At 35.7% G+C, this 21,764-nt stretch overlaps 1 protein-coding gene across 1 annotated transcript in view; it reads left to right on the forward strand.

Annotated features, from left to right (window-relative positions):
- Window positions 1-21,764, forward strand: part of Abcb5 (ATP binding cassette subfamily B member 5) — a 122,616-nt gene that overhangs the window by 36,844 nt on the left and 64,008 nt on the right. The window contains 3 exon segments of the mRNA XM_015498146.1: window positions 925-1,050; window positions 2,332-2,535; window positions 6,766-6,936. Coding sequence (XP_015353632.1) covers window positions 925-1,050; window positions 2,332-2,535; window positions 6,766-6,936 — 501 coding nt within the window.

Below are 21,764 nucleotides of genomic sequence, written 5' to 3' on the forward strand. Positions count from 1 at the left end.
ACACACATTTCTTTACAAATGATGAGATCAGCAATAGAGTCTAAGAAAAAAAATCCCATTATTTGGGCTGAATATATTATAGTTTGCAAGCATAGGTAGGTGAGTGCTACTCAACATGATTGCCATTGTCATTTGGAGAGGGTTATAATTGTGAGGCTGCTCTCACGTTGTGGTCTCTGGGACACTAAACACTGGAAGCTTGGGGCTGGGGCTGCACTCAGTGATAAAGCACTCGCCTCACAATATGAGGTACTGGGTTCGATCCTCAGCACCACATAAAAGTAAATAAATAAAGATATTGTGTCCATCTACAACTAAAAAGAAAAAAGAAAAAAAAACAATACTGGAAGTAAACCCCAGTCATTGAGAAAAAAATTTAAATGCTGCCCCATGTTAAAATGTCCACCTGTGATCCATCACCAGAGAGGGACAGTTTCTAATGGTGAAATCTCATTTGTGGGAGTTGCTGAGGAGCCTTGCCAGTTGTTCTATGGAATATGCTTTACAATAATATTAAGTATATTCTAAGGAAGAACTTCCTTAGCAAATTTAAAAAGGTATCTGGCAAGATTTCATTGACTTTTTGCAAATTAAAATTTTTACTAACTGGGTAGTCATGAACTTCATATAAGATATTTTAGCTCACTATGGGAACAGTTTGATGTGGTAGTTGATATCCTATAAGTACTCTTAACTTAGATCTCTTCTTTATATAGAGGGATAATGAGAAATTCTTTTATTTTCCAAAACTATGTGGATTATTATTATGCATGCACATGAAACAAACATAAGGTCTAAATTTGTTTTTAAGTGCCATAGAAGAATTTGCTTTCTGTTCATAATTACACATTAAATTTCTGAAAGCAAGTACATTATATTCTAGCTTTTTGTAACTTTATGATTTTCTCCCATATGTTCCAATAGATTCTGAAAGGTCTGAATCTCAAAATTAAGTCTGGAGAGACAGTAGCCTTGGTTGGCCCCAGCGGCAGTGGGAAGAGCACAGCAGTCCGGCTTCTGCAGAGGTTATATGATCCTGGTGATAGCTTTGTAAGTTCAGGTTTCTAGGAGAACCACCCACAGTTCATGTGACAGGACAGGAAAGTGCCACCAGCACACACAGCTGACAGCAATGTCAGCTTTCAGTTTTCAACCAGAGAACTGAGAGAGAGGCCATGCTGTTTTCCTTCTGTGTATTTATTCATTCCACAAATATTTATTTAGTGCCTGCTATGTGTCAGGCATTGTTCTAGGCTCTAAGAATTCCTTCAGGAACAAAACAGATAAGATTCTCTGCTTTCAGAGAGTTCGCATTCTAATGACTGGACACAGATAATAAAATATGTAAATTATATAATATGTTAAAAGTGAATAGATGTTTTAGAGATGTTTAATAGAGAAGTTTGTAGTGCCCAGAACTTATCAAGAATTTCATCACAGAAGAATGATGTCCATAGACATCCTCACTTTCTTTGTTTTCTATACCTGTAATGTTGCACTTAACTTTCTCATCCTTATAAATGGCTCAGAGAATGAGACTATAATAATCCCAAATGAGTAATTCTTCGTGCTTCTATTCAAACTTTCAATTGTTATTTTTAAAAGAAAATCTATCATATTGAAGCCTGATTTTACTTTAATTTTACTTCTTAGTCTTTGTAGTGTCTTCAATCCATGTATCTATGATACTATTTACTAAACAGATTACTAGGAGAGCATTCATGTATAGTGCAGATGCAGAGAATATCCACTTGTGGACAGAGCATCAGGTTGCTGAGAAACAAAGATATGATCCCATACCTAGGCTTCTGTCGCTGGAATATGTGGGGTAATGCAAGCATGCGTGGGGAAGACAGGGTTCATTTACTGTTGTTTATAGCAGTGAATAGAAGACATGTTTGTATTTTATGGTTAAGTGAGACATTAAAGAGAAGTAAAGAAGGCTATTTCCTAAAAGTCTCATCAGTCTTAAAACAACAAAACTGGGTTGTCCATTACCAGAATCTACTTTTAATAACATCAGTGGCACCCAGAGTATGTATCTTATTAATACCTAATTTGTGGATTTTAGAATAAAAATATCCAAGTAGCTTGGCAAGATTTTAAGCCAGTTTTTTTTTTTTTTTTTAAGTTTTGTTAGTTCCCATCAACCAGGAAAAAAAAAAAAAGTCTATTGAAAATATGTATGTCATAAATATTTCATCAAAATTTAGTTATAATCTTTGATTCCTAAAATACACTACTTCTCAGTTTGTATTTCACGCTAGGAGGAAAAACTAAAAACCAATACTGCCCAAGGCGACATAACATGGTTCAATCTTTGGACTGCAGATCACGGTGGATGAGGATGACCTCAGAGCCCTAAATGTGCGGCATTACCGAGAGCAAATGGGAGTGGTCAACCAGGAGCCTGTGCTGTTTGGAACCACCATTGGGAACAATATTAGGTATGGACGAGACGGCGTGACTGACAAAGAGATTGAGAAAGCAGCAAAGGAAGCAAATGCTTATGACTTCATCATGGAGTTTCCTAATGTAAGTATGCATTGCCTGTGTCCTCAGGGTGGGGTGACAGCTCTGCAGGACTCCTGAATAAGATATGAAACCATAACTTCCAAAAAATAGTGGAGTGTGGTAATGAAACATCTATAGAGAAAAGTGCCTGGTATGTCACAAGGAAGAAATGTATCACAGGATGACCAGTTTTAGGAGAGTCATATTTAGTTCTTATTGGTTCTCACTGAAAATGGAAGGAAAAAAGAGATGAAAAATGTGTTAAATTACAGCAAAGAAGAATGAAACAAAAATCATCAGCTCAAACTGAGAAAAATATGTATCTGTGAAAATGTTGATTTGTGAGGCCATCTTGTGGCTGAGACAGGGACTGTCGCACACACCACATTCAGGTTGGTTCTGTCAGTACAAAGGGGAGACTGGTCACCTTCAAAAGCGCAGGAAGCTAATGTGGAATAAGAAATGTGGAATCATGCTTATAAATATATATAATGAATTTAAAGTTTTTGCTAATAGAACATATCTGATCCTAGTGGATATTTATAATTGTCAGAGTTATAAATCTTTTATTTACATTACCTAAAGTTTTAGTTTATCAGTTTTACCTTTTGCTGTGTGGCGCACCCTGTGAAATATAAAAGAATGATATTTGAAATTAAAATATGTATAAAATTTCATCGTGCCAGGAAATCACATAGGAAAAATTTCCTTTTAGTGGACCTATTTTACAAACCACACTCAATGGGTCTTAATCATTTTCTTTGGATTTTTAAATAAAAATTTGCATTATGCCGATAGTTGCCTCTTACCCCATTATTCAGGGTCATGATTAGCACGTGATTTAAACCACTAAATCATCAAAGGCTTTAGGTGACATTTTGTTCCTTTGAGAGACTTCCTCTCCTCAAAGTATCCAGGGGTCTCTAGCTTCCCACTTGGAATTAGGGAACTTTTCTTGTCTATTAAATCATGCCTTGCAAGTTGCTTTTACTAAAAGACCATAACTATATAAAGATGCCTCTGCCTATAAAGCTAATAGTAGATCCTAAAGCTATAATCCAATGAATAAATTAAGGAAGCTAGCTTATTATGAGGAAAACTGAATTTCATGAGCATAGTTAACCAGAGAAATAAGAGAAAGCATAAAAATATGCAGTTAATTCAAGTAGTTGAGAAATTAGGGAAAACTTTCTCAAAAATGAAAAGCAGGGATTAGGGGTGTGGCTCAGAAGAATAGCATTTGCCTAGCATGTGTGAGGCACTGGGTTTGATTTTTAGCACCACATATAAATAAATAAAATAAAGGTCCATTGACAACTAAAAAATATTTTTAAAAAATAAACAGCATTATTTTTTCTGTAATATATACATATTTTTAAAGTAATACATTAAAATTTGCTAGATACTAGACAACTTTTCACTCATAAAAAATGGCTAAAACCTAAAGGGTATAGGACAATTACTTTCAAGTATTGGACACGAGGTAATGAAAGACGGAGATTCCTGAAGGAAAGGAGAGTTTCTCAAGAAGAAGCTCCATGAACTTGCAGCATTCTGCCTGGGAGCAGATTTCTGAACTTGCTTCTGTGAACTGGGATCCAGACAGAACATTGGCAGTCCCACTGAGCCTTAATGCAGAGATCCATTTTTAGGGCAGTTAGGGCAACTGGAAGGGTGATTTCAAAAAGCTGTGGAGTTGAGGGGCGGGGGGGGTAGAAGTCCAAGAGAGCATCCCTCAGGAATCTGTGTCTAAGGATAAGCCTACCAAGTTTACCAGAAAGCAACAACTGCAAGGTTGAGAGTAGCACACAGTCAGGGCTGTGGGGATGTCAAAGTGCAGCCTGGCCAGAATGAAGAGATGCCATTAACACCTGCTTAACTCCCCAGCCTGTAGCTCAGATGCCACATAAGGCATGTCTCAGGAGTGAGGACCACAGCTTAGAGTTAAGACCAACTGAAAGTCATGCTGGGGTGTTCAGAAGGTTCTAAAAATGGTGCTGGAATCACACAGAAAAAAAAAAGAAAGAAAAAGAAATGCCACCTTTATATTAAACCATACACAAAAATGGATTTGCCATAGATCTTAGACCAAAATGTGAAAGCTTAAACTTTAAAAAAAATAAAAACTTAGAAGAAATTTCTTGTGACTTTGAGGTAGGCAAAAAATTCTTAGAAAGCATTTACTGTTTTAAAATATGCTAAATTAGAATTAATCAAAATTAAAACCTCCTATTTAAAGGACACCATTTACAAAATTAAAAAGCAAAGATACACTAATAAATATAATTTCTTTAAAAAAAATCAAAGGGGCTGGGGATATAGCTCAATTGGTAGAGTGCTTGCTTCCCATGCACAAGGCCCTGGGTTCAATCCCCAGCACCACAAAAACAAACAAGAAAAATGAGCTGATCATGAAACCGAGCTGTAATTTATTTGAACTAATTGAACATAAAAACACAATTAAAAAAAAAAGCAAAGATACAAAGTGCAAGAAAGCATTCAAATGATGTTAACCCAGAATGTATAAAAACTATTACAATTCAATAATAAGACAAAAAAGTAAAACTAAATTAAAAGTGGACAAAAAAAATGAATAAACATTTTATAAAAGAAGAATCAAATTAACAATATACAAGAAACATTCAACATTATTAGTCACCAGGAAAAACTAAAGCAAAGCCATATGAGATTCTACTTCACACTCATTAAAATTGTCAAAATTTAAAAAGTAACAAAATTAACTTTTGGTGATGATGTGAGCAATGAGATCTCTTATTCACTTTGATAAAAGTGAAATCAGTATCATTTTAGAAAGCAATTTGACTTTTTATAATGTTAACATATAATTATGACTCAGCATTCTATTCCTATGTAGTTTTCCAAAAGAAATTAAAACATAACCACAAAAATATCTTTTATATGAATATTCATAGTAGCTTTATTTGTAATAGTCAAAAATTGGTAACAAGCAGCTGAATGTCTAAACAAATTGTTTCCAAATGAAATACAGTTTCTAAGTCAAGTCTGAACTTCAGAAAAACACCTTTTTTTTTTTTAGTATAAGTATGTACCATACAATATATAGGACACACTTAGGTTAAAAATAAAATTAGTTGTTTTTCTGAAGTTCAGATTTAACTGAGCTCTGTGAGATTATTTTGCATGTTTTCATTTGGTTTCACTAAATCCAGCAATCCAAGGTAGATTCACATTGAGTGGAACACTACTCAGTAAATGGAAGCAAACTTTTGACAGATCATAGATGACTCTCCAAAACATTTTTCTAGATACAGGAAGCCAGCCCCCACAGAGTATATACTGTATGAGTCCACTAATATGAAGTTCTAGAATCAGTAAAATTGATTTAGAGTGATAAAAATCCAATCAGGTCAGTGCTGGGGGATAAAGCTCAGTTGGTAGAGTGCTTGCTTCATATGCATATGTATCTCTTTATTGAGGTGGTAGTAATATGGGTGTACTCATTTGTCAAAATTCATAGACCTATATCCTTAAAATAAGTGCATTTTATTGTGTATAAACTTTTCTATGATAAAGTTGATATTAAAAAAAAAAACACATGAAGCCTCTAGAAATTAAAGGTTTAGAAAGAATCCTTAACTTTGTATCCTTGAAAAAATGAACTTTGCATCAGGGACGTCAACAACAGAAGATTATCAACATTGCTTTATTGGTTCTACAGGTTTGTCCAACCATAAATATGTAACAGTATCTTTGTAAAAGATGCAGTTGCCAAGAATAAAAGATTTTAAAAGACAGAAAAAGTCTCCCAAGATTGAGAAAAGTTTTAGGGAAAAGTTGGCTTTTGCAGTAATCTTTTTTTAATACTGTTTTTCATAGTATCCAGAAAGGAAATTGAAAATAACATCAAGTTGCTCATAAGCATTTCAAATGATAATTACATATGTGCATTACAATGATTCTTTTAAAGATTTTAAAGCATTCTAAGAAAGTTTAAAAGAAATTTGAAAATTAGTTCCAATTATTAATTTTTCTAAAACCCATGTTTGTCATGGTTTTTAGTCCTGTTTTAGTCCTGAGTATTTCTTATCCTCTTTTCACCAGACTCCACCTTTTTTATTGTTGTTTGTTTTTACAAGGAAAAAAAAATCAAAGGTTGAAATCAGCTTAACCTGATATTAAAACACAACTGGGTCTGTCATTTCCTATTCTAAAATTATTTTGCCTTCTACTTCTGTGCTTTTTTTTTTTTTTTGTATGTTTATTTCATAGAAATTTAACACATTGGTAGGAGAAAAAGGAGCCCAGATGAGTGGAGGACAGAAACAGAGAATCGCGATTGCTCGAGCTTTAGTTCGAAACCCTAAAATTCTGATCTTAGATGAGGCTACATCTGCCCTGGATACAGAAAGTGAATCAATTGTTCAAGCTGCACTGGAGAAAGTAAGTGAACAGAAGCATTGCTTATTTCATATTCCTGGATCACTGTTGATCTTAAGTACAAGAAAGTGCACATCTATGGTGATTACTAAATTCAGAGCTCTTCTTAAGATTTGGATGCAAGGTATGATTTGGAGGGAGAAGTAAATGCTACAGGTGTTGCTAAGTATACATACACACACGGATGTATACTTACATACATACACACACACACACACACACACAAACACACAGAGGCTGATATGCCGTCATCCCATTAATCCCTCCATTCCAATGAGTATGTACTTTGCAATTCCCCATAGTCACCCCCACACCACCATCAATCACAACAATCCATACACACCAGTGCGATTCTCTGCTTTGACCACTTTTCTTCTTTAGAACAGCCCTGGATTAACACGATTAGTACAATTTCACAAGGAGTAAAAAGCACTGACCTTGACCCACTCTCCTCCAGCAGTCCCAGCCCTCACACCGCACACTGACCTCTGGCTCACCACAGACACACCAACTGAAAGCCTCAGTGCAGCCTTGGTCCTGCACCAAATTACACTGCAGCTGGAGGGCAGTTGAAAAATCTCTGCGTGGTCTTCAGATCCCTCAGAAGGCTAATGGCACATTCTATTTTGCACTTACTTGGAAATGTATTAAGTGTTTTTCTCTAAGAATATAGCAGGCTTCTCTTTCAATACTGACTTTATGGGACTAGAAATGGAGGTCAGAGTGCCTACTGCTTATTTAAAAATCTATTAGTTACTATTATTTACTCACCAATGAGTTTAGAGGGTTTTGCCCTCCTTTCCCTACCATGATGACAGTACACATGTTGCTTATATGATATGGAAATCCATGTTTATCGCAGACACTTTGCCAGTTGAGGTCATCTTGGTAGAAAAGCAATAAGGGCCAGGCTGAAGTTTTATTCATTTATTTATACTGAATAACTAGGACAGGGATCTCTATTTGATAAATTGTTTTTAATACCAGTGATGTTTGGATAATTAGGGCTTGAATGTACTAAAGAATAATTACACTTAACATACCTGTCTCTTAATTTACATAAGATATTTTAAAATGAAATAGATGCTCTAGCAGTTTTGAGATTAAATGTTGTGCCCATTGTCTTTTCATCTGTTAATCATTTCAGGCAATGAAAACAAGTTCAGACTTTTAAAACAAATGGTTGCTTGACAACATAATAAATTAATAAATATTCTTTTTTTAGTGGCTGAAGTAAAATCTCTGTCCTAAGAGAAAGAAGGATGCAAACCATTTGTAAACTGTGATTCCAATTACATAAAATAGATGTATGTACCTGTGAACAAACATGAAGGCAACGTGTATATATAAACAGTCAAGAATTGCTTAACAATGGAGATATGTTCTAAGAAATGTGACATTAGGTGATTTCATCCTTGTGGGAGCATCATAGAGAGTATAGTTAGTATAACCTGCTACCCACCTGGGCTATATGGTATAATATGTTGCCTCTTGGCTATGAACATGTACAACATAACTGTGCTGAAAATTGTGGCCATTGTAATATAATGTATATCTAAACATAAAAAGTACAGTAAAAGCTATGATATAAAAAAAATTAAAATGGTACACCTGTATAGGGCACTTACCATGAATGAAGGTTGCAGTGGGTGAGTCCGAGAGTGAGCAGGGAGTGAATGAGGAGGCCCAGGACACTACTGTACACTGCTGGAGACGTTATGAACACTATGCACCTAGGCTTCACTACATTTATATTTAAAACCTTTCTTAAACAATAAATTACCACGAGCTTACTGTAGCTTCCACTTTATAAACTTGAGTTTTTTAAACTTTCTACTCTGGTAATAACAGGCAGCTTAAAAACACAAACACAGGGCACAGCTGTATAAAAATATTTTCTCTTTATATCCTTATTGTATAAGCTCTTTTTCATTTTAAAAATTTTTTACTTTTTAAGCTTTTTTGTTCAGAACTAAGACACAAACACATATGTTGACCGAGGCCTCTGTGTGGTCAATATTCCCAATGTCACTGTGTTACACCTGCACACACACACCTGGAGGTCTTCAGGGGCAGCAACAAATAGAACTGCCATCTCCCGTGACAATAGTGCTTCTTCCAGAATCTCTCTTGAAGAAACTACCTGACCGTTTAATAGTTAACTTTTTTTCTATAAGTAGAAAAGTAGCCTTTCAAATAAAGATTAAAAAAAATAGAGTTAGATTAACTTATGAACCAGTAACAATCAATCACTCATTATCACATATTGTATGTTGTACATACCTGTGTGAGCTTTGCTTTGGTACAACTGGCAGTCTAGTAGACATGTTAACACCAGCATCACAAAAGAACACATGAGTAACACTTTGCACTGTGACATTACAGTGGCTGCAACATCACTTGGGGATGAGAATTTTTCAGCTCCATTATAACCTTATGGGACCACCATCATATATTCAGCATGTTTTTGACCAAAACTTTTTTATGTGGAACATGTTGGTGTGGGAGAATTATGGAAGAATTTGATTCTTTTTAAAAAATTATTTTTAAATAATTATGTAAATATTAATTTACATATATTTAAATATAAATTTTAAATAATTTTTTAATTATGTATTGTTTTTCAGTTCTTCAAGGGGGATATTAAATCAGTGCTGTAGTGAAGGGTGTAGAACTGTTTTATGTAGGGACTTTCTGGCCTTTTGTGAGGCAAAGAGCAAGGATAAGCAATGGGATAAAAGGCAACATTTGGAATTGGATTGATTATATACTCCAATTTAGTGGAAAATGGCTCATGGCTGAGGGGAGAGCTCAAGTGCAGGCACAGAGATCAAAGCTCTAGCGCCACCAGCATCCTCTCCACCTGCTGCTGTGGAGGTTGTGGAGTCTCGTCCTTGGAGATGTCTCTGCCTAGAAAGGACAAGGCATCCAGCAGATCTCATTTCTGCTTATCTAAGAGCCTTGCTACTGATTCAGCTTAGCTCACAACAGGTAGCAGAATTTTGCAGCTCAAAATGCCATTCAAGCCACCAAACAAGAAAGCAAATACAGTGAAATGCATCCCTTCTCCCAAGTGAAGGCTACATGCACCTTCCTCCACAGCCTCACATAGCCTCCCATCCCAGTCTCCTCATTACCCCAGTACTTTCCATTTACCTGAAGTTCTAGAACCAGTGAAACTCATCAATGGCTATGAAAATAAAATTAGTAATTTCCTAACACTAAGATGAGCTTGAAGATTATTACAGTAGCTAACTCCTGGTTTTAGCCTCTCTTTAGTCTGGTCCCTGCACAGCAGCCTTATATTGCTGTTACCTTGTAAATTTGATGATGTCACACTTCTACTGGAATGCTCCAGTGGCTCCTCAATTCACTCTAAGTAAAAGCCAAATTCCTTATATTAAACTACAACGCTCTGTGGAGTTGTGTCCTTCTGGAACTCTACTTCCCTTCACCCTCCCTCACTTAGGCTGCTCCTTAAACACTCCATGTTTTCATTGGCTGACACACTCTGTTATTTGGTTACTATCTCTCCTCTGGAATGTAAACTCTTTGGTGGCAAAGGCTTTGTCTGATTGACTTCAGCACCTCCATCACCAGCAGTGGAGCAAGACCAGGCACTTAACAGACAGCTAAGAAAAACTAGTTGAATGGATTTTGGACGAATGTGATACAGGATAATTTTGAGACCTGAAGTGCTCTTTTCTGGACTTCTTGATTTAGGATTAACAAAAACTAGTTTTACATGGTTAATCTTGTTCAAGGAAAGATCTAGGATTGGTAGATAAGGATTTATGCCATAGGGAAAGAGCTACTGCTCTGTGATTAGTTTGGACCTGACATGCCAGCACTCAGGCTATCCCTTACCCTGACTCCTAGGTTGGTAGCATAGCAGTGAGCATTTGCAGTTCCCTGGGGAAGTCACATTGCTCTTGTGATAAAAAAAAAGCCTAAGAAAACCCTTTGAAATGTTAAATGCAGTATATAAATCTAAGGAATGTTATTATTAAGGAATGTTCAGCTTTCAAATCAGTGCAGAACCTCTAAAAAAGACTGTTTGCTAATTATGAGGGAAAGGATTTCACCAGTTTTATTATTTGAATAGACAAAGTTGCTTTGTTGCCATCCTCAGGGACATCTCTGCATATCCTCATGGGCACCATGTACACATCTCTGTACATGTGCATCTATGATACAACCTATTGGTCTTCCTCCAAGCCCTCTTACATTATATGGGTACTACTTAGAGAGCTGAAAAATAGGGGAATTGCATTAGGCTGTGGCCTATTTTATTAAATTAAGCTCCAAGAAGTAGTTAACAAAAGTCAAAGTGAGGCCAGAGTTATTTTTACCCATACATCACACACACACACACACACACACACACACACAGGTGTGTCTGGTCTGCATCAGCTAAATATCTTCCTCTGTATTTATATATGGAATTGGAAGTTTTTAAAATTTATTTTTAGTCATTAGTAGCAACACTTCAATAATTGGAAACAGAAAGGGGATTTCTGCAAGGGGGTTTTCTTGACTGGAACTTAGCCAGAAGAGCAAAGGTAACACACAAAATACCTCACGCTAAAAACCTCATGGGACATTTTGGAAGCCTGCTTAATCAAGCTCACATTTGTAAGGCTTGGTGTTAAACATTAAGCCACTTGCTTCTTTTAGGGTAGTAGTTCTCCGCTTTGATAAACCAAGTTCCATAAAGAGTTGCATTTAAAAAGGAAAAAATAAAATAGTGTAATTCTTTAGCAAAAATGTATACATACACATGTACAAGATTTGTTTGTAATAATGAGAGATTTAGAGAAACCCTGAAGCCATTCATGGGTCATTATTTTAGACATAACAAAGATAACAGAGTGCACAAGAACTCTGGAGATATTTATTCTCCTATTTAACAGAGCACACTCTGAGGAAGCAAGAGGTTAATTCACAGCTGGGCAGTACTGAAGCCAAAGCCAGACCCTAGGCTTCTACCTCATTCATGTAACCACCATACTACCTTGCCTCAAGTTTACACATTTGCTAGACATCAGAGTTAAGATGGAATCCATATTAGGCTTCCTATAAAAACAGAATTACCATATGATACAACAATTCCACATCTGGGCATATGCCACAAGTAATTGAAAGCAGGATCTCAAAGAAATTGTGTTCACAGTAGCATCATTCACAACAGCTAAAAGATAAGAACAACCCTAATGTCTGTCAACAGATGATAAACAAAACATGGTAGAGACACACTAGAATAGCACCAGTCTTCAAAAGGAATGAAAATTGATACATGCTACAACAATCGTGCCCACTGAAGACATTACATTAAGCAAAATACACCAGAGACAAAAGGACAAACATTGCATGATGTCACTCATATGAAGACCTAAAATAGTTAGATTAACAGAGACTGAAGTAGACCAATGGTTACCAGGGGTGGAAGAGAAAGAAACATTGGGAGTTACTGTTTAAAGGGTACAGTAACAGTTTAAATTATGGAATGATGATTCAATTATGGGATAGTAGTGATGGTTACACAACACTGAACATACTTGTGCATGAAATTGAACTTTTAAAACAATCAAAGTTATAAATTTTATGAAATGTATATTTTACCCCCAAAAGAATAGTAATCTAGACCTGAGTATAAAAGAATAATTTTTAAAAACTAAAAAATAGGGGCTGGGGTTGTGGCTCAGCGGTAGAGCACTCACCTAGCATGCATGAGGCACTGGGTTCGATCCTCAGCACCACATAAAAATAAAAAATAAAGATACTGTGTCCACCTAAAACTAAAAAAATAAATAAATATTAAAAAAACTAAAAAATAAAAGAATAGTGAAACAGAGGAATTTGACCTCTCAAGTTCAGAAAGACCCAGGAAAGAGAAACCCATGCTTCAAACCATAATCCAAACTGAAGCTCCTTTATGAGTTTATAATAGCCTTATTTTGTCCCTGAGAGTTGTTTATTTTGATCCTATTGTAAGTAACTGGTGTATTTCTCTTTCATGAATGAATTTAAATCACTCCTACTTCGCAAAACATTTCAAAGTCTTAAAAGTCTTTTTAAGTATTTTAAAAAGAATGTTTTTCCATTGTATGGATAAGTATCTTAGTAACTTCCGTGTATTTAACTTATTCCTAAACCCCACCCTCCCCAACAAATAAAGAAAATACCTATATGATATATTGATTTACTAATTGTTACCAAATGAGATATCTCTATTGTTTAGCCTTCTGGGCTACATGTATAGCATCCTTTCCTTTTGCAAGAAAGACAATTTATTATTATAGCATTTTCTCTTCTGGCCTGCAATTTACTTCATAATTTTTGTTGTTGTTGTTGCTTTAAATTTTCAACAAATACTTAAATTAGGCATTTTTAATAAAGTACTAAAAGTCAATAAGTAGTCTTACATTATCTCCAGTTGTTAACGTGTTTGTTAACTTATTTAGAAGTAAGAATGAAGAGATTCTAGGCTATAAAAAGAAAGCATTTCACTATCAGATATTATTCCATGTTCCTAATTAGATAGGAACAAAGATTCTTAATATTTTTTAGCTAAGAGGCCTTAAGCTGAGCACACAGATATTCACAAAGGTAGATTCCTTCAAGTAGAAAGGAAGGGGTCAAGAAGGAGGTGAGTCACTTATTAAATATGGCTTCTAAGTGCCAATACTTTGCTCTTTGTCTTTCTTCTGACAAAGGAGAAAGCATTCTCAGACAGGTGATATGGCTTGACAGCAGTCACACATTGTTGAGCCCTGGAACCAGTGTTGACCCAGAATACTAACCCAGTTGGCTTTCAACATCCCAGGGAGGTAGTTAAGAAATCAAAAAGCCTGGGTTTTCCTTTTAACTACCCTAATGACCTTCTTATAAAAGATGGTCAGTTAAAATTTGATAGTCTATAAGGAGAGGAAAATGTAAGAGTAGTGAGATGTTTTAGACTTTATTCTCTGAGCACCAGGAAACTAGGGTGGTTTCCAAGGCCTCTCAAAGAGGAGAGAAGGTAGGGAAATGAGGAAGACAAGCAGGCAGGGCTTCTCCCAACTCGACTGGCAGTTCAAACAAAGCTATAACCCAATTGTGTGGCTGCTTTAAAAAAAAAAAAATCAAGTTCCCATATTAACTTTCATTTGGCAAAAAGATTTTGAAGCATAAAAAGAAAAATGTTAAGACTACAGGACGATATCACGGAGGGAGTGTCACAGATGGGCCCCAGTGCAACTGAGGCAACCTCCCAGGAGCCAGTGAGAGGAACTTGTGTTCTCACAGGTTTCCCACACCACACTTGCCACCAGGACACCAGAAATCTCTGTTTATGGACTTTATCAGAGTATGGTAGGGCTGCTATTTCACCCAGGAGTCGAGTAAAAGCAGGCCTTCTGAAAGGCAGGAGGTTCTGAATTATTCTTTCTTTTCCTGTTACCCACCTTTAGTCAAGGTTGGTGACCACCACTGGTTCTCACCAACTATTATCCTCAGATCCTTTTTCTCTTCCAGCACCTTCTATTCCAAAGTCCAAGCCAATTACCTGGTGATTTATGGCTGGGTGTGGAATTTTGAAGTCATCTGAACAAAGTTGGCAAAGTGTAAGGTAGAAGCCTACCCTCCTGTTGACCTTTGTTTGGCCAAATACCTAATTGTTTGGCTTCTGGCTTTGTGTAATCAGTGAAGTAGAAGAGGAGACACTAGAAAACTCTTTCAAAATTGTAGTAGCAACAAAGACATTGAAAAATCTATCACACCTTCTTTGAAGCATGTAGAAAAACAGAAGAATAAGTCACATTACCTCACCTGTCTTTACTGAAGTTCTGGCTAAAAAACAAAGTATCAGCTCAGATTTTCTTTTTTTTTTTAATTTTTTATTGTTGGTTGTTCAAAACATTACATAGTTCTTGATATATCATATTTCACACTTTGATTCAAGTGGGTTATGAACTCCCATTTTTACCCCATATACAGATTGCAGAATCACATCAGTTACACATCCATTGATTTACAAATTGCCATCCTAGTGTCTGTTGTGCTCCGCTGCCTTTCCCATCCTCCACCCTCCTCCCTCCCCACCTCTCCCCTCCCCTCCCCTCCTCTCTCTCTACCTCCTCCACTGTATAACCCTGAGGGTCTCCTTCTATTACCATGCAATTTCCCTTCTCTCTCCCTTTCCCTCCCACCTCTCATCCCTGTTAAATGTTGATCTTCTTCTCCTGCTCTTCGTCCCTACTCTGTTCTTAGTTACTCTCCTTATATCAAAGAAGACATTTGGCATTTGTTTTTTAGGGATTGGCTAGCTTCACTTAGCATAATCTGCTCTAATGCCATCCATTTCCCTGCAAATTCTATGATTTTGTCATTTTTTAATGCAGACTCCTCACACTTCAGATAGAGCCCTAATATCCAGAGTATACAAAGAGCTCAGATTTTCTTGATCAGTTTTTCGGGTGGCCTTGAATGCCATAATCTCTCCTATGTTTAAGTCTGAAATTATTGTTGAATTCTTTTTATTCTTCACTGTGACTAATATTTCAGTTTTAGGTAACATTGATGATAGAGGAGAGATGTGTTTTTTCTGGTGCATTTTATACTACAATATTTGTAGGTCACTTTATAAGTCTTTGATGTGTCATTTTTGTCCCTTTAAAGTTGTTAGCTATTTCTGTGATTTGTTTGATATATACAGATGTTATAATAAATTAAATTAAAACAAAACACCATTTATAGTTTAAACCAGGAGCCTGGCAGAGTCAAAATGATACACATGGGCAAAAGCAGATGATCATCGCAGCCTGCTGGAGCTCTAATGGTATCAAATCAGAACTTAAATGGTTTCCCCCATCCTCTGTTTTCAGGTGTCACATACAATCGTTCACTTTTGCAAAATAGGTAAACCTGCTTCCTATGGAATGCTAAAAGGTAAAGACAAATGAGAAGAGATGTGTATTAAAATACCTGTCACATGGACCCTCTGAAAGGAAGGAAGCTCTATTATACTATACATTTCCATCCTGAAACCTTGTGATTCTGATTCTGCGAAGCAATGTGTGTATACAATTCTCAGACCTTTTCTAGGTGCAGCCTGTTAACTATTTGATCTTAAAACAGTCTGTCAGCATCCTTAGAGTATGTTGTGTTGTATGTTCCCTTTTATATTTTTAAACTAAATTCCATACACATTCATTTGGTTTTAGAAATATTTGATAGTATTGTAAAATCAATGAGATTTTTTGTGTGTGTGTGTAACCTTATATAGTTTCATCAATAAAGTCTGAGATCTGCTTGTAGAAAAGAATATTTGTTACCCCAAGGGAATGTAACTGAGAAAATGGGAGAGGCTTAGGCAGCAGCCAGGACACCTGTTTTCACCTCTATTGTGGTCACCTTTCTAATGCATACCTGCTCAACAATATCATGCTTACATTCCCCTTTAAAAGGTTATAGGATAGTCCCAGAGTCCCCAAGACCCAGAATAGAATTCATACTTGAAGTTCAAGAAGAAAAATGAGCTTAGTATAGGTAATATGTCTTATGTTTAAAAAGTAAGTACGTCATACAGACTAAATTGAGACATTGTACAAAACATCTGACTAGTATTCCTTGAAAATATTATGTTCCTCAAAAAGTAGGGAGATCTGAGAAACTGCCACAGCCAAGAGGAGGCTTAGGAGACAATATGACTCAGTGAAACATGACATTCTTTGGGGATCCTAGAACCGAAGAAGGATACTGGATAAAACATACTAGAGGACTTCACATAAGCATGAGGTTCAGATAGTAATAATATACCCGTACTGCTTCATTATTTGTGGCAAATGCATTATTTATTAGCACAAGGGGATGATATATTTGCAGGGTACATGGAAGCTATCTATAGTATCTTTGCAACTTTTCTGCAAATATAAAACTATTCTAAAATAAAACTTTTATTTTAAAAAACTAGTTGCATTTTTACCAAATTTTGTTCTATCATTTATAAAGATGCTTCTACATTAGCAAGCTTAGAATTACCACATAAAATTAAATGAGAGACAGACAAAAACAAAAGGCAAATAATAAAAACAGTTTCCCCAAATACCCTCAGCTACTAACTCATTTAATAAAATTTCTCTATGTTTGGCAATATAAAAAATAAAGGATACAGTAAAGTTTTGGTGGGCACTATAATTCTCTGCTGAAGATGTATGTTGCATAAAATTGCTATGGAAACTTGAATATGCTAATAAGTAAGTGCTAATTAATAATATTTTAATGTGTTTATTGTCAAACCTTCATGAAGTTAAGAAAAAGAAATCCTCCTACAGATAACCCTACATCAGAGTTGTCCTAATCCACTTGATCATTATGTCTGTGGAGCATTCATTAAAATGTCTCAGCACCATTCAGGATTTCTGCTGGACATAAAAAAATGACCAATTGGTGTTCTGTATACAATATATTATTTTGCTTGACTTTTTTTCTTAATAGCATTTTTTGTTGTTGTTATTTAATTAACCTACACTTAACTGCATGTTAAAACATACAATTGAAAAGAGACACATATGCACACCTGTGAAACCATCAGCACGATCAAGATTGTCAACCATGTTTTTTAGATGTTTGTGTAACCACTCCATCTGGACCCTCCCCCACCCTCTTCTGACATTTGGCAACCAGTGATTTGCTTACCCTCACAAAAGATTAGTTTGGATTCTCTAGAATTTTATAGAAATATAGTCATACAGTATGTATTCTATTCTGCCTGGTTTCTTTCACTCAGCCTAATGTTTTTGAGACTCATTTGTGTTGTAGAATCCATCAATAATTTCTTTTTTTATTGGTGAATAGTGCTCCATTGTGTGGATATACTACAGTTGGCATACATAATTGCTCTTTAATTTTTCTGATCCAGAAACACAAATTTAAATGTTTTTTAATTGTAATTATGGGACTCCATCTCCCAGGTTTCCTGAGAAAGTTAAAGTCTGCCTGGATTGTCCCACTCAAGAGTGTCTTGTTTGAATGATACTTTTAGATGATCCAATTAATATAAATCAAACATATCAGAATATGTCTTTCTTAAAATAATAAAATGCTACAAAATAATAGTACAAATACTTAATTATAATGATATAACTACTTTCAGTTTTTCATAATAACATCTATTTATTGCTCACATGCACACATTACCCATAGGAAGAAAACCTATTTAAAATAAACATGCTTTTTCAACTTTTTTTAGCTTTCTTACCTTTAAGCAAAAAATTATTTAATAATTTATTTAATAATTATTTAATACATGCATATTAAATAATTGAGGAAATTAAGAAAAAGATAATCCATAGATACAATAATTACATATAGGCACCATTAATATTTTGATATATTTCTATATAGGTATATTCTTTATATGGATACAGTTTTAAACATAATTAAAACAAGACGCATAATTTTCTTCTCATATTTTCCCATATAGCATTATATCATAAATTTTCCACTATCATTCAATTTTTTCATTGTTTTTGTTGTTGTTGTTTGGGTTTTGGTACTGAGGATTGAACTCAGGAGATCTCAACCACTGAGCCACATCCCCAGCCATATTTTGTATTTTATTTGTATCAGGGTCTCACTGAATTGCTAAGCACCTCGCTGTTGCTGGGGCTGGCTTTGAACTCACAATCTTTCTGACTCAGCCTCCCTAGTAGCTCGGATTACAGGTGTGCACCACTGTGCCCAGCTATCATTCAGTTTTAATAACTAATATTTTGAGAAATTTTTCCTCTCTTATAGATTTGGAACGGAAGATTTATTTTTAAAAGTACTCACTACTTCATTAAGTATACCTGCTTCAACAGAGAGAGCTTCACAGAGAATAACTCAACTCTCAACATTCTAGTGCCAATCCTTCCAGTGACTGGCTGAGGCTTTGAACAAACTTTTTCATTTTCTGAGTAGCTGTCCTTGTCTTTCACAAATAAGAATGAGAAGAGTAAGATAGAAATAGTATGAATAGTAATAGTAACTATCATGTTGAGTCCCTACGAATTTGTAGTGTACATATAGAGTGCTCAAAGAATTTGTAAAATGTGCAAAGCATTTAGGAAAAAAATACATTATCTCGGGAGTAAGGGGTGAAGAATAGAAGTTCACTGGATTAGACAAAGAGGGGTAAGGGAATAAGGGGATGGGAATAGGAAAGACAGTAGAATGAACTGGACATAACTTTCCTATGTTTACATACGAATACACAACCAGTGAAACTCCATGTTATGTTCAACCACAAAAATGAGAAATTGTATTCCATGTATGTACGATATGTCAAAATATACTGTACTATTGTGTATATCAAAAAAAAATTTAAAAGAAATAATTTTTTTTTCAGATTTTGCATAAAATTCTTTTTTTTTAATTTTTATTATTGGTTGTTCAAAACATTACAAAGATCTTGATATATCATATTTCACACATTTGATTCAAGTGGGTTATGAACTCCCATTTTTACCCTGTATACAGATTGCACAATCACATCGGTTACACATCCACTGATTTACATATTGCCATACTAGTGTCTGTTGTGTTCTGCTGCCTTTCCTATCCTCTACTATCCCCCCTCCCCTCACCTCCCCTCCCTCTTCTCTCTCTTCCCCATCTACTGTAATTCATTTCTCCCCCTTGTTTTTTTTCCCTTTCCCCTCACTTCCTCTTGTATGTAATTTTGTATAACAATGAGGGTCTCCTTCCATTTCCATGCAATTTCCCTTCTCTCTCCCTTTCCCTCCCACCTCTTGTCCCTGTTTAATGTTAATCTTCTTCTCATGCTCTTCCTCCCTACTCTGTTCTTAGTTGCTCTCCTTATATCAAAGAAGACATTTGGCATTTGTTTTTTAGGGATTGGCTAGCTTCACTTAGCATAATCTACTCTAATGCCATCCATTTCCCTGCAAATTCCATGATTTTGTCATTTTTTAGTGCAGAGTAATACTCCATTGTGTATAAATGCCACATTTTATTTTTATCCATTCATCTATTGAAGGGCATCTAGGTGGATTCCACAGTCTAGCTATTGTGAATTGTGCTGCTATGAACATCGATGTAGCAGTATCCCTATAGTACGCTCTTTTAAGGTCTTTGGGGAATAGACCGAGAAGGGGAATAGCTGGGTCAAATGGTGGTTCCATTCCCAGCTTTCCAAGAAATCTCCATACTGCTTTCCAAATTGGCCGCACCAATTTGCAGTCCCACCAGCAATGTACAAGTGTACCCTTTTCCCCACATCCTCGCCAGCACTTGTTGTTGTTTGACTTCAATAATGGCTGCCAATTTTACTGGAGTGAGATGGTATCTTAGGGTGGTTTTGATTTGCATTTCTCTGACTGCTAGAGATGGTGAGCATTTTTTCATGTACTTGTTGATTGATTGTATGTCCTCCTCTGTGAAGTGTCTGTTCAGGTCCTTGGCCCATTTGTTGATTGGGTTATTTGTTTTCTTATTGTTTAATTTTTTGAGTTTTTTGTATACTCTGGATATTAGGGCTCTATCTGAAGTATGAGGAGTAAAGATTTGTTCCCAGAATGTAGGCTCCCTATTTACCTCTCTTATTGTTTCTCTTGCTGAGAAAAAACTCTTTAGTTTGAGTAAGTCCCATTTGTGAATTCTAGTTATTAACTCTTGTGCTGTGGGTGTTCTATTAAGGAATTTGGAGCCCGACCCCACAATATGTAGATTGGAGCCAACTTTTTTTTCTATCAGACGCAGAGTCTCTGATTTGATATCAAGCTCTTTGATCCATTTTGAGTTAACTTTTGTGCATGGCGAGAGAAAGAGATTCAGTTTCATTTTGTTGCATATGGATTTCCAGTTTTCCCAGCATCATTTGTTGAAGATGCTATCCTTCCTCCATTGCATGCCTTTAGCCCCTTTATCAAATATAAGATAGTTGTAATTTTGTGGATTGGTCTCTGTGTCCCCTATTCTGTACCATTGGTCCACCCGCCTGTTTTGGTACCAGTACCATGCTGTTTTTGTTACTATTGCTCTGTAGTATAGTTTGAAGTCTGGTATCACAATACCACTTGATTTACACTTCCTGCTTAGAATTGTTTTTGCTATTCTGGGTCTTTTATTTTTCCATATGAATTTCATGATTGCTTTCTCTATATCTACAAGAAATGCCGTTGGGATTTTGATTCGCATTGCATTAAACCTATAGACAACTTTTGGTAATATCACCATTTTGATGATATTAATTCTGCCTATCCATGAACAGGGTATATTTTTCCATCTTCCAAGATCTTCTTCTATTTCTCTCTTTAGGGTTCTGTAGTTTTCATTGTATAAATCTTTCACCTCTTTTGTTAGGTTGATTCCCATTTTTTTTTTTTTGAGGATATTGTGAATGGGGTGTTTTTCCTCATTTCCGTTTCAGAAGTTTTGTCACTGACATACAGAAATGCCTTTGATTGATGCATGTTGATTTCATATCCTGCCACTTTGCTGAATTCATTCATTAGTTCTAGTAGTTTTTTTGTAGACCCTTTTGGTTCTTCTAGGTATAGAATCATGTCGTCTACAAATAGTGATAATTTAAGTTCTTCTTTTCCTATTTTTATGCCTTTCATTTCTTTCATCTGTCTAATTGCTCTGGCCAGTATTTCGAGAACTATATTGAATAGAAGTGGTGAGAGAGGGCATCCCTGTCTTGTTCCAGATTTTAGAGGGAATGCCTTCAATTTTTCTCCATTCAGAATGATGCTAGCCTGAGGCTTAGCATAGATAGTTTTTACAATATTGAGGTATATTCCTGTTATCCCTAGTTTTTCTAGAGTTTTGAACATAAAGGGATG

The sequence above is a fragment of the Marmota marmota genome, unplaced genomic scaffold (genome assembly GCF_001458135.2).
Source record: "Marmota marmota marmota unplaced genomic scaffold, marMar, whole genome shotgun sequence".
Taxonomy (NCBI): Eukaryota; Metazoa; Chordata; class Mammalia; order Rodentia; family Sciuridae; genus Marmota; species Marmota marmota.